Source organism: Delphinus delphis, chromosome 1, assembly GCF_949987515.2.
Source record: "Delphinus delphis chromosome 1, mDelDel1.2, whole genome shotgun sequence".
NCBI lineage: Eukaryota > Metazoa > Chordata > Mammalia > Artiodactyla > Delphinidae > Delphinus > Delphinus delphis.
In genome coordinates this window covers 44655113-44668422 of record NC_082683.1, presented here as the reverse complement: position 1 = coordinate 44668422, position 13310 = coordinate 44655113, and the positions used below count along the sequence as shown (strand labels likewise).

General features: G+C 45.3%; 1 protein-coding gene across 3 annotated transcripts in view; it reads left to right on the top strand.

Annotated features, from left to right (window-relative positions):
* The first annotated feature begins 12850 nt into the window (after positions 1-12850).
* The window catches only part of GLIS1 (GLIS family zinc finger 1), a 225704-nt gene continuing 225244 nt past the window's right edge, over positions 12851-13310 (top strand). For all 3 annotated transcript variants that reach the window (XM_060005257.1, XM_060005248.1, XM_060005242.1), the window contains exon 1: positions 12851-13097. In XM_060005257.1, coding sequence (XP_059861240.1) covers positions 12851-13097 — 247 coding nt within the window. The remainder of the gene's footprint in view (positions 13098-13310) is intronic.

The window sequence follows — 13310 nt, the reverse complement described above, 5'->3', positions numbered from 1 at the left end:
CTTGGCTTCTCAAGCCGTTTAACAGTTTCTATTTCTAGAGAGAGCCTGATTAAACTGAAGCTTCATTCAGAAGAGACTACTTTTAGGAATAATCAACTTGACTCTTTTGTTTTAAATTTACATACAGTAAAATTCAATGTACATATCTACAAGTTTTGACAAAAGCATAGAATCATGTAAACACCAAGATACAGAACAATTCTCTCACTGACCGTTCCTCCCTCAAATTTCCTTATTCCTTTGCAGTCAAATTTATCTCAATTCTTAATTCCTAGCAACCATTGGTCTGTTCTCGGTAATTTTGCCTTTTCCAGAATGTCACAGAAATGGAATCCATACGGTCTGTAGTCTTCTGAGCCTGGCTTCTTTTACTTAGCATAATGCATTTGAGATTCATCCACATTGTTATGAATACCGATAGTTAATTCCATATTATTGCTGAGTAGTATTCCATTCTGTGGATTAACCACAGTTGGTTCTGTCTGCAGTTGAGGACATTTGGTTTCCCATCTTTGCGGACTACAAATAAAGCTGGTAAAAATCTTCATGTACAAGTTTTCGTGTAAACATAGGTTTTCATTTCACTTGGGTAAATATTGGGCATGGAATTGCTGGATTACCTGAGTTGTATGATAAGTATTAAGTTTAACTTTATAAGAAAATATCAAACTGTTTTCCAGGGTGGTTGTGCCTTTTGCATTTCTACCAGCAAGGTATGAGAGTTCCAGTTGTTCCATACCCTTGCCAGCTTTTGCTATTGTTAGTTTTTTTTAAATTTTAATCATTCTGAAGGTGTGTAGTGCTATCTCAATATGCTTATACTTTGCATTCCCTAATGCTGAGCATCTTTCCATCTTCATATTTTTTTTGTGAAATGTTTGTTTAAATCTTTTGCACATTTAGAAAATTTGTTTGTTTTCTTTTTTTAAGTTGTAAGAGGGCTTTATGTATTCTGAATACAAGTCATTTGTTGGATAAATGATTTACAAATATTTTCTCCCAGTCTGCGGCTTGGCTTTTCATTCTCTTAACAGCCAGTATCTTTTACAGAGCAAAAATTTTAGATTTTTGATGAAGTCCCATTTAATAATTTTTTATTTTCTGGATTGTGCTTTTGGCATCATTATCTAACTACTTTTTTTTTTTTTTTTTTTGCGGTACGCGGGTCTCTCACTGTCGGGGCCTCTCCCATTGCGGAGCACAGGCTCTGGACGCGCAGGCTCAGCGGCCATGGCTCACGGGCCCAGCCGCTCTGCGGCATGTGGAATCTTCCCGGACCGGGGCACGAACCCGTGTCCCCTGCATCGGCAGGAGGACTCTCAACCACTGCGCCACCAGGGAAGCCCTATCTAACTACTTTTTTACCTAACCTGAGATCACAAAGATTTTCTCTATGTTTTCTTCTAGAAGTGATAGCTTTGCATTTTGGTCCATTTGGGGTTACTTTTTGCATAATGTGTGAATCACAGGTTGAGGTTCGTTTTTTCACATATGTATGTGCAGCCTTTCCAGCACTGTCTGTTAAAGGACTATTATTTCTCCACTGAATTGCTTTTGTACCTTTGACAAAAGCATATGGCCCTATGTGGGTTCCATAGAATAGGAGTATTCTGTTCCAGTGATCTATGTGTATAGTTTTTTTGCCACTGTCACAGTCGTGATTACTGTAGCTTTACAGTGAGTTCTAGAATCAAATAGTGAGTCCTCCAATTTTGTTCTTCTTTTTCAAAATTGTTTTGGCTATTCTAGCTCCTTTCCATTTTAGAATTAGTTTGTTGATTTCTATTTAAAAATTCCAGCTAGGATCTTGGTTGAAGTTATGTTGAATCTACAGATTAATTTGGGGAGAGGTGACATCTTAACAATATTGAATCTTTCAAACCATGAACACAATATACCTCTTCATTCATTTACATATTTTCTGTGATTTCTTTCATCAGTTTCATGGTTTTCAGCATACGGATTTTGCATGTTTTGTTAGATTAATATCTAAGTATATACTTTTCAGTGCTATTATAAATAGTATTTTTAAAATTTCATTTCTAATTGTTTATTGCTAGTATATGTAAATACAATGGATTTTTGTATATTAATCGTATATCCTGCAACCTCAATAAACTCATTTATTAGTTCTAGGAGGAACCTGTTTTCATAGATCCCATGGAATTTTCTACATAGATGATCAGGTTGCCTGCCAACAGTTTTATTTTTTCCTTTCCAACCTGTACGCCTTCCTTTTTAAAAAAAAATCTTTATTGGAGTATAATTGCTTTACAATGTTGTGTTAGTTTCTGCTGTACAACAAAGTGAATCAGCTATATGTACACATATATCCCCATATCCCCTCCCTCTTGCGTCTCCTTCCCACCCTCCCTATCCCACCCCTCTAGATGGTCACAAAGCACCAAGCTGATCTCCTGTGCTATGCAGCTGCTTCTCCCAAGCTATCTATTTTACATTTGGTAGTGTATATATGTTCACGCCACTCTCTCACTGCGTCCCAGCTTACACTTCCCCCTCCCCATGTCCTCAAGTCCATTCTCTACATCTGCGTCTTTATTCCTGTCCTGCCCCTAGGTTCTTCAGAACCTTTTTTTTTTTTAGATTCTGTATATATGTGTTAGCACACGGTACTTGTCTTTCTCTTTCTGACTTACTTCACTCTGTATGACAGACAATAGGTCCATCCACCTCACTACAAATAACTCAATTTCATTTCTTTTTATGGCTGAGTAATATTCCATTGTATGTATGTGCCACATCTTCTTTATCCATTCATCTGTCGATGGGCACTTAGGTTGATTCCATGTCCTGGCTATTGTAAATAGTGCTGCAATGAACATTGTGGTACATGACCCTTTTTGAGTTATGGTTTTCTCAGGGTATATGCCCAGTAATGGGATTGCTGGGTCATATGGTAGTTCTATTTTTAGTTTTTTAAGGAACCTCCGTACTGTTCTCCATACTGGCTGTATCAATTTACATTCCCACCAACAGTGCAAGAGGGTTCCCTTTTCTACACACCCTCTCCAGCATTTGTTGTTTGTAGATTTTCTATGATGGCCATTCTGACCAGGGTGAGGTGATACCTCATTGTAGTTTTTTAAAATAAATTTATTTATTTATGTATTTATGGCCACGTTGGGTCTTCATTGCTGCATGCAGGTTTTCTCTAGTTGCGGCGAGCAGGGGCTACTCTTTGTTGCGGTGTGTGGGCTTCTCATTGTGGTGGCTTCTCTTGTTGTGGAGCATGGGCTCTAGCCACGTGGACTTCAGTAGTTGTGACACGCAGTCTCAGTATTTATGGCACCCAGGCTTAGTTGCTCTGTGGCATGTGGGATCTTCCCGGACCAGAGCTCAAACTCGTGTCCCCTGCATTGGCAGGTGGACTTTCAACCACTGCGCCACCAGGGAAGTCCCCTCATTGTAATTTTGATTTGCATTTCTCTAATGATTAGTGATGTTGAGCATCCATTCATGTGTTTGTTGACAATCTGTATATCGTCTTTGGAGAAATGTCTGTTTAGGTCTTCTGCCCATTTTTGTATTGGGTTGTTTGTTTTTTTGATATTGAGCTGCATGAGCCGCTGTATATTTTGAATATTAATCCTTTGTCAGTTACTTTGTTTGCAAATATTTTCTCCCATTCTGAGGGTTATCTTTTTGTCTTATTTATGGTTTCCTTTGCTGTACAAAAGCTTTTAAGTTTCATTAGGTTCCATTTGTTTATTTTTGTTTTTATTTCCCTTACTCTAGGAGGTGCGTCAAAGAGGATCTCACTGTGATTTATGTCACAGAGTGTTCTGCCTATGTCTTCCTCTAAGAGTTTGATGGTGTCTGGCCTTACATTTAGGTCTTTAATCCATTTTGAGTTTATTTTTGTGTATGGTGGTAGGGAGTGTTCTAATTTCATTCTTTTACCTGTAGCTGTCCAGTTTTCCCAGCACCACTTATTGAAGAGACTGTCTTTTCTCCATTGTATATTCTTGCCTCATTTATCAAAGATAAGGTGACCATATGTGCATGGGTTTATCTCTGGGCTTTCTATCTTGTTCCATTGATCTATACTTCCGTTTTTGTGCCAGTACCATGCTGTCTTGATTACTGTAGCTTTGTAGTATAGTCTGAAGCCCAGGAGCCTGATTCCTCCAGCTCCATTTTTCTTTCTCAAGATTGCTTTGGCTATTCAGGGTCTTTTGTGTTTCCATACAAAGTGTGAAATTTCTTGTTCTAGTTCTGTGAAAAATTCCATTGGTAGTTTGATAGAGATTGCATTGAATCTGTAGATTGCTTTGGATAGTATAGTCGTTTTCATAATGTTGATTCTTCCAGTCCAAGAGCATGGTATATCTCTCCATCTGTTTGTATCATCTTTAATTTCTTTCATCAGTGTCTTATAGTTTTCTGCTGTATGCCTTTTTATTTAATTATTTTCTTGCCTTACTGCACTTGCTAGGACTTCCAGTATGATGTTGAATAGGAATAGTGAAGGTAGATATCCTTACCATATTCTGGATCTCAGGGGGAAAGCATTCAGTCTCTACCACTAAGTGTAGTGTAAGCGTGTGATGTTAGCTGTAGGTTTTGTTTTGTTTTTGTTTTTGTTGCTGTGATGTTAGCTGTAGGTTTTGTTTTGTTTTTGTTTTTGTTGCTGCGCTTATCTAGTTAAGAAAGTTTCTTTCTATTCCTAAATTGGTTCTTATTCTCTAATCATATATGAGTGCACATATAAAACATCATCTTTGGCCTCTTGTGACTGTGTTCCATATTGGGGTTCTCCAGGTTTTTGTTTGTTTGTTTGATTTGGTTTTTATTTGTTTTATTTTTTAAATAAAAAATTAAAAAAATTTTTTTGGCTGCATTGGGTCTTCATTGCCATGCATGGGCTTCTCATTGCAGTGGCTTCTCTTGCTGTGGAGCACAGGCTCTTGGCACACTGGCTTCAGTAGTTGCAGCATGTGGGCTCAGTAGTCGTGGCACTCAGGCTCAGTAGTTGTGGCTCGTGGGCTCTAGAGCTCAGCCTCTGTAGTTGTGATGCACAGGTTTAGTGGCTCCGTGGCAGATGGGATCTTCCTGGACCAGGGATCAAACCTGTGTCCCCTGCACCAGCGGGTGTGTTCTCAACTGCTGCACCACCAGGGAAGTCGCTGATTTGTTCTTTAAAAGAGCATCTTCAAGTTATAATATGAATTCTAGAAATGGTAGGAGAAGTAAGTTGGGTATTTCATTAATCATCATCATTACCTCTCATTTTCCAATTGATTTTATTTTTTTCCACCTTCTCATTGAGTCTCCACAGAAGCCTGGTGGGTCAGGTACTATCACCTTTATTTGACAGGTGTAGTATCGAGGAACCAGGGATGGTGACTTGCTCGTGTCCCTCAGCTTGATAGCACCAGAGCCACAACCATTATAGAAGCTCTTCTATGGACTGACCCCAGTGAGAGCCCTGAAATGCAGTGAAAATTCCAGGCTTTGGACTCAGGTAGATAATCTTTTAAATTTTAATTACATTAAAATTTTTTATTGCAGTGAAATTCATATAACATAAAAGTAGCCATTTAAAAGTGAACAATTCAGTGTCATTTAGTACATTCACAACGTTGTGTAACCACTACCTCTACCTAGTGCCAGCATTTTATCGTTACCTCCAAAGGAAACCTATACCCATTAAACAGATACTTCCCATTGGTCCCTCCCCTGAGCCCCTGTCAACCACTAATCTGCTTTCTATCTCCTATGAATTTACCTATTCTGGATATTTCATATGAATGGACTCATACAATACATGGCCTTTTGTGTCTGGCTTCTTTCACTTAGCGTAATGTTTTTGAGGTTTATCCATGTTGTAGCCTGTGTCAGTACTTTATTCCTTTACATATATTTTTTCACAATTTGTTTATCCATTCATCCATTCATTCTTTGATGAACATTTGGATTGTTTTCACAACAATGTCCTTTTGGGCATATACCTAGACATAGAATTGCTGGGTCATATGGTAATTCCATGTTTAACTTTCTGGGGAATTGTCAAACTGTTTTCCAGTTGTGGCTAAACCATTTTACATTCCCACCAGCAATGTATGAGGGCTCAGTTTTCTCCACATGCTTGCCAATATTTGTTATTTTCTGTTCTTTCGATTTTTTAAAAATAAATTTATTTATTTATTTTTGGTTGTGTTGGGTCTTCGTTGCTGTGCGCGGACTTTCTCTAGTTGCGGCAAGCGGGGGCTACTCTTTGTTGTGGTGCACGGGCTTCTCATTGCAGTGGCGTCTCTTGTTGTGGAGCACGGTCTCTAGGAACATGGGCTTCAGTAGGTGTGGCATGCGGGCTCAGTAGTTGTGGTTCCTGGGCTCTAGAGTGTAGGCTCAGTAGTTGTGGCACATGGGCTTAGTTGCCCTGCGGCATGTGGGATCTTCCCCGACCAGGTCTTGAACCCATGTCCCCTGCATTGGCAGGTGGATTCTTAACCACTGCGCCACCAGGGAAGTCCCTGTTCTTTTGATTTTTAATTTTTAAAATTATAGCCATCCTAATAGGTGTGAAGTGATATCTCATTGTGGTTTTGATTTGCATTTCCCTAATTACTAATAATGTTGAGCATCTTTTCATGTACATACTTGTTGGCCATTTGTGCATCTTCTTTGGAGACACGTCTATTCAAGTCCTCTGCCCATTTTTTTTTTAACATCTTTATTGGAGTATAATTGCTTTACAATGTTGTGTTAGTTTCTGCTGTATGACAAAGTGAATTAGCTATATGTATACATATATCCCCATATCCCCTCCCTCTTTCGCCTCCCTCCCACCCTCCCTATCCCACCCCTCTAGGTGGTCACAAAGCACCTAGCTGATCTCCCTATGCTGTGCAGCTCCTTCCCACTAGCTATCTATTTTACATTTGGTAGTGTATATATGTCAGTGCTACTCTCTCACTTCATCCAAACTTACCCTTTCCCCCTCCGCGTGTCCTCAAGTCCATTCTCTATATCTTTTGCTCATTTTTTTGATTGGGTTGTTTTTGTTGCTGAGTTGTAAGAGTTCTTTATATATTCTGGATACTAGACTCTTATCAGTCGCATGATTTGCAAATATTTTTCTCCCATTCTCTAAGTTGTTTTTTCACTATCTTCATAATGTTCTTTGATGCACAAAGGATTTTAATTTTGATGAAGTCAATTTATCTATTTTTTTCTTTTGTGCTTGTGTTTTTGGTGTCACATCTAAGAATCCGTTGCCAAATCCAAGGTCACGTAGATTACCCCTGTGTTTTCTTCTAAGTGTTTTATGGTTTTAGCTCTTATATTTAGGATGTTGATCCATTTTGAGTCAGTGTTTGTATATGGTTTGAGATAGGGAATCCAACTTCATTCTTTTGCATGTAGATATCCAGTTGTCCTAGCACCATTTGTGGAAAAGATTATTCTTTCCTCAATGAGCGATCTTGGCACTCGTATCAAAGACAAGTTGGCCATAGATGTATGGGAGGCAGACACTTTTGACCATGAGAACCTTGGCAAATCAATTTTGAGCTTTTATTTTTTTCATCTATAAGATAGGAAAGATATGCTCTTTTTCTCAGAGTTGTCAGAATTAAATGAGATTACATATGGAGACCATCAGCCGTAGTACCCGGCACATAGTAGTTTCCCCAGTGAATGTTAATTCTTCCCTTGCTGCAAGAAATAGAGGCAGGGTAAGCAGAGTAACATCTATCACCTCTATTCCTTCTCCTTCCTCATGTCTCCAGGACACAGGAGACCCTAGACATAGAAATGTCTGTTTTTACTGAGTATGTGCTTATAAAGGTGGTGAGGGGGGAGGTCACAATAGGATGAAGAAGCACTTAGCCAGAAATTCAGGCAAGCAAAGGAAGTAGTGGTCATTCTTTAAAAATTCAATCAACATTCAATAAACACTTACCTAGTGCTGACTTTGTGCCTGAATCAGTTCTAGGCTCTGGAGTTACAAAGGCAAAATGTGCTCCTGCTCTCAGAGAGCTCTCAGTCTAGAGGGAGAGACAGATAGGTCATTATAAAGCAGTGTAACAGGTTCTGAGATAGAATGAAGCAGAGATTGCTGTGAGAATATGTAGGAAGAAAATAATTCTAGCCAGAGGATTCAGGGAAGTCTTCTGGGAAAAAGTGACGCTTGAGCTGGGTACTAAATGATTCTTAGGAAGGAGTGAACCAAAGGGAAAGTGTTAGCATAGGAAACATCATATACAAAGCTATGAAGGCATGAATATGTGTTCCAGGTTCTAGGAGATGAAAAATTTTCTAAGGTACTTGGAACATAGGATAGAGCTAAGAGGTGCGGTGAGAAAATGGTTTGACTTTATTTAGATGGCCATTGGAAGTTGTTAATGAGGCTTAAACAGGGAAGTGACATGGTCAGATCTATATTTTAGAGATTTATAGGGAGACCAGTACGGAAAATGAATGATTGGGAAGAAGATGAAGCTGGAGGCAGGAAGAAGAGTTGGGAAGAGATGTAGCAGTGAGGAGTGAGGATGGAGAGGAGGAGGACTATTAGGTGTATTCATGGCAGATCAGATACGGGAGTATGGGAGAGGAGGAGGAACAAAGTCAGAGAAGAAATAATGATGTTTGTTTTGGCAGATGGATACAGATGGAGTTACCTAGTAGACAGACCATATGTGGGACAAGAGGGCAAAAATAAAAACCAAAGAGGGCTTCCCTGGTGGTGTGGTGGTTAAGAATCCGCCTGCCAATGCAGGGGACATGGGTTTGAACCCTGGTCCGGGAAGATCCCACATGCGTGGAGCAACTAAGCCCGTGTGCCACAACTACCAAGCCTGCACTCTAGAGCCCGTGAGCCACAACTACTGAGCCCATGTGCCACAACTACTGAAGCCCGCATGCCTAGAGCCCATGCTCCACAACAAGAGAAGCCACCGCAATGAGAAGTCTGCGCACCTCAATGAAGAGTAGCCCCCGCTCACTGCAACTAGAGAAAGCCAGCATGCAGCAATGAAGACCCAACGCAGCCAAAAATAAATAAATAAAATAAATTAAAAAAAAAAAAAAAACCAACCCAAAGAAACCCCAAAACAAGACAGACTGTGTTTGAGCAGGCACATTGGTTAGTGTAAAAAACCACACATTATTGCCTGGCCTGCTAAAGGGAGAAGCGGACTTTATTTGTTTTGCTTTGTTTTGTTCTTGACAATTAAAATATTAATGAATTTTATTTTTATACTAAAAGTATAAGGAAAAAAATTACAGTCCGTAATCCTACTACTCTTAAATAACCCTTGTTGAAAGGGAGAGAGGAAAATATATATTGTTAGAAAATACAAACAGTTCAGAGAAGTGTAAAATGAAAAGTACAGGCTTCCCCCCAGTCCTCCATTCCCTTAACCACTGTTAACACTTCTTGTGTTTTCTTCTAGGAAAAAAAAATGTATATACCCGCTGGATTCTGTATATCTGCAAAGAGGTCCTGCCACATACCACGTTTAAGAGGTCTGTTCTATTGAGTAGATTAACCTTCTCATTGCTTTGCCAGGCTTCACAAACCCATCTGTCCTGGTAGGGTGGAGCTGTGAGTTCACTGAGGGAAAGGCAGGATCTCCATGTCCCTAGCTCAGGCATGGGACTTGGATCAGGGTAGGTGCTCAGCAAAGAATAACTAAATGAGCTGTGGCTGCAACCTGGAAATTTGGAGAATCTTTGCCTGCAGTTCCAGTTCATTAAGTGACTTCTACAGCAAATGTTTCCTGAGTTCTGACTAAGTGTGCAGTGCTGTGCGTGTGGGTATGTGTGTGTACGTGTGGTGGGGAGGTAAGGCGGAGGACTTGGTTCCTGGCCTCACCAAAGAGCAGAGCTGGAAAGGTCAGTGATCTCCCAGTCCTCTTGCTTTCTGAGGGGGAATCTTAGGTGCAGAATGAGGTCCTGATTTACCTAAAGCCGCAAGGCTTATTGGTGCCAGAACCAGCCCTAGAGCTTCAGAAGAGCGAGGGGGTGGGGGAGGAGCACCTGCTGGTGCCTTGGAGGCATTGGTGAGCTACTCTTACTCCTTCCATCCCTTCCCCTCCTGCCATATAAGTAGCAGTAATACCCAACTCCAGATCCTCGGGTAGAGGCAAGACCTTTGTGCTCTTATGCAGCCCATGGCCCTTGGCCTGTGTGCAATGCGTGGGATTGGCTGACATCCTGTACCTATTAGAGGCATCAGGCTGGTATAGAGGAAGAGTGCTGGACCAGGAGTCAGGAAGCCTGCATTCCAGTGCCAACTCTGCCACACCCCACCATACTGTGGGCCGGTCACATCCTCTCTCCTCTGAACGTGGGGGTGGGTCTAATGAAATCTCCAAGGTCCTTCCTACCTTTATTGCTCTCTAACTTTAAGATGCTATATTTAACCAATGATAGGAAATCAGATTTTAGGATTCTGTGATTCTGAAATCCTGGTTTTCCAAGAATCCGGGGATGCTGCTTGAGGTCTCTTACTCTGTGTGGACTCCTATGTTGTGAGGCCTGACTTGTTGAGTAGTAGGGAGGGGCTCCGTATACATTTTTCAATTTTAGACCAAGGGCAAAGAGACCAGACCCCTCTCTTCAAAGAGTGCGGAGCCAGGCAGGCTCCTTGGAGTGGGCCCAGATCACCAGTGAACAGTGTGGAGCAGGGCAGGCCAACATGAAATGCAGAGACGGTCTCAAGGACCTGGGTGGAACCTCCAGTAGCCTTGGCGAATAGACCTGGCCTGGGTGAACAACCCCATTTTACACAGGAGGAAACTGAGGCTCAGAAAAGGGAACTGAGCTACTGCTTCCAGTCGCCCTGAGGTCTTGTTCTTAGTCCAGTGTTCTTTGTACACATTGGGCAGGACTCACTGGGACACTGCTGTCTGTGAGGGGAGCCAGAATGCAGGGGAACCAGGTTGCAGGTCCTGGAGGAACTTAGAGGAGTGGGTCTCAACCCCCAGGGCTGTAAGCACCTCCTGGGGGCTCGCTAAAATTCGAGGTGCTGGGACCCTGCTCCCAGACAGATTCACAGATTCACTTGGGGGTGTTTTCTAGTTGGGATCCGGGTATCTATTTTTGTTTAACTTCGGAATGAGACCCTCTAGTCTGTTTCCTTTTTGGTGAAAAACACCACAGAAACAAAAACTTAAGACAAGAGGTCTGAGAGCCGTGGGTTCGGTCCCAACCTTGCTGCTGACCCGCTGTGAAAGCTGTGGGAGCTCTGGAGTGAGCGGGTTGGATTCTGCAGGAAACCTTTAAAGCACTTTCACATCCATTGTCTCCGCGGTAGCAGGGTTGGCCGGTCCCATTTGACCAGGAGAAAACTGATGCTGGACAGGGCAAGAAGGGTCTTGTCTCAGCCACTGGGAAAGGCGGAAAAGAGCCAGGTTGAGCCCGGCTTTCCTGATACCCAAGGCGTTCCGCCGCCCTGGCCAGCCCAGCCCCGACGACAGAGCCCAGGCCCTGCAGCCCGCGGCGCCGCCCCGCGGGCCTGCCCTCATCGGCAGCCTGAGGAGGGGGGCCGCACAGCACCGGGCGCCGCCGGCCGCCGCCTGTCAAACCCTCCGCCCAGCCTTGCGCCCGGCTGGCCCTGGCCCGAGGGCGGACGCCCCGCCCTCGCGCCGCGATTGGCTTCGGTGGGGTGGCCGCAGCGAGCCAGTGGCTGGAGAGGTTGTCAGGCCGGCCGCGGCCCCGCCCCCGCCCCGGGGTGCCGCCCCGCTGGACTCTGCTGCTGCTGGGGCTGCGGCGCCAGTGGAGGCGCGCCTAGCCTCGCGCCCCGGGAGCAAGCTGCTGCGGCCGCCGCGAGGTGAGCGGGGCGAGGTGAGAGGGGGCGCGGCCCGCGGCCCGGGAAGCGGGCGGGCGCCCGGCCAGACATCCGAGACTGGCGTCCCAGGGAAGGTGGAATTGGGGAGTTTTGGGATGGCGCGGGGAGCGCGAGGGGAAAGGAGAGTTTGGGGGCCCGGGGCCCTTTTCCAGGAGGGACGATGGAAGGCCCAAGGCTCTGTGGAGGGGCACGCAGCGCGCGCGCGCTGGGAGTGTGAGACCGTGTGCGGCTGCTAGTGTTGCTGAGAGTCTGAGCGGGTGAATGAGGGTAGTGTGTATGGCACGTCGTGTCCCCGACTGTGCATTTGCGGGGTGTTTGGTGTGTGTGGAAGCGGGCGTGCATGGGCTACCGACTTTGTGCAGGTTTGCACGCGCGATAGGTTCGTTTTCTCAGCTGCGCGTGGGAGTGTGCGTGTGATGGGTTCGCGTCGCGGGAGTGAGCGCCTATCCTCCGACTCCCATTTTCGCAGCTTGGGTGGTGGTGGTGGGATCTCAGAGGGTCTCTCCCCCGGTCTGTGGGTGCTCAGTCCGCGGTCCCTGCGCGCAGCCGGCTCCCAGAGCGCCCACGAGGCGAGGAGTGCAGCGGGTGACCTACCCCGAGCAGTCTCCGCGGCTTCGCCAGAGCCCTGCTCCGGGAATCTCTGGTTGCCGCCCGCTCTGTATCTCACTGGGTGACGCGCACAGGCGCTGTCCCTTCTCCAGGCCTCAGTTTCCCCATTCGTCCAAAGAGGGCTTGGTTGGGGGCGGATTGGGTGGCCGGGCCCTCCACAAGCCAGGGAAGAACGGCCAGCCGCTCCTGCGCCCTGGAAGGGGCCTTTTACGCGGATCAGGTTGGTTAGGGTGAGTGTCACGTTAGGGTGAGTGTGGTGGCGCGAACCCATTTCAAAAAGGAGGAATAAACGGAGGGATGGTGACCTAACCAAACCTCGGCCCCCGGACGAGAAGGGGACCGCTCCGCTCATTCTAACGCGCCTGTGCTTTCTCCCCTCCGCAGGAGCCCGGCGCGACCTCCAGCGGTGCGCCCCGCCCCGGCGCCATGCACTGCGAGGTGGCCGAGGCGCACTCAGACAAGAGGCCGAAGGAGGCCCCCGGCGCTCCGGGTCCCGGCCGGGGGCCCGCTGGCCTCGGCCCGCACATGGCCTTCAGGGTCACGGTGAGCAGCGGGGGCTGCGGGGATGGGGGTCCGCGTGACTTGCTGCCCGCGCCACTGCGCGCCCACGACCTCCTCGAGCCCCGGAGCCCCCGAGACTACGGTCCGTCCAAGGCCTCTGCCGCCGGTAAGGGTAAGTCTGGCCCCGCCGACGTGCCTGGCCGTGGGTGTGGAGAGATTTGGGCTCTCTGACGTTTCTACCGCAGGCCTTTGTAGGAATCCTCCGGAGAAAACTTGGTAGAACTTTCTCCGGAGTTCATCAGTTTCTCTCGAGTTGTTTGGGACTCGCTTGTCATTCTGAAACGATGATTGTTTAGGAAGCATCTAATTTAAACTCAGTAGCCTA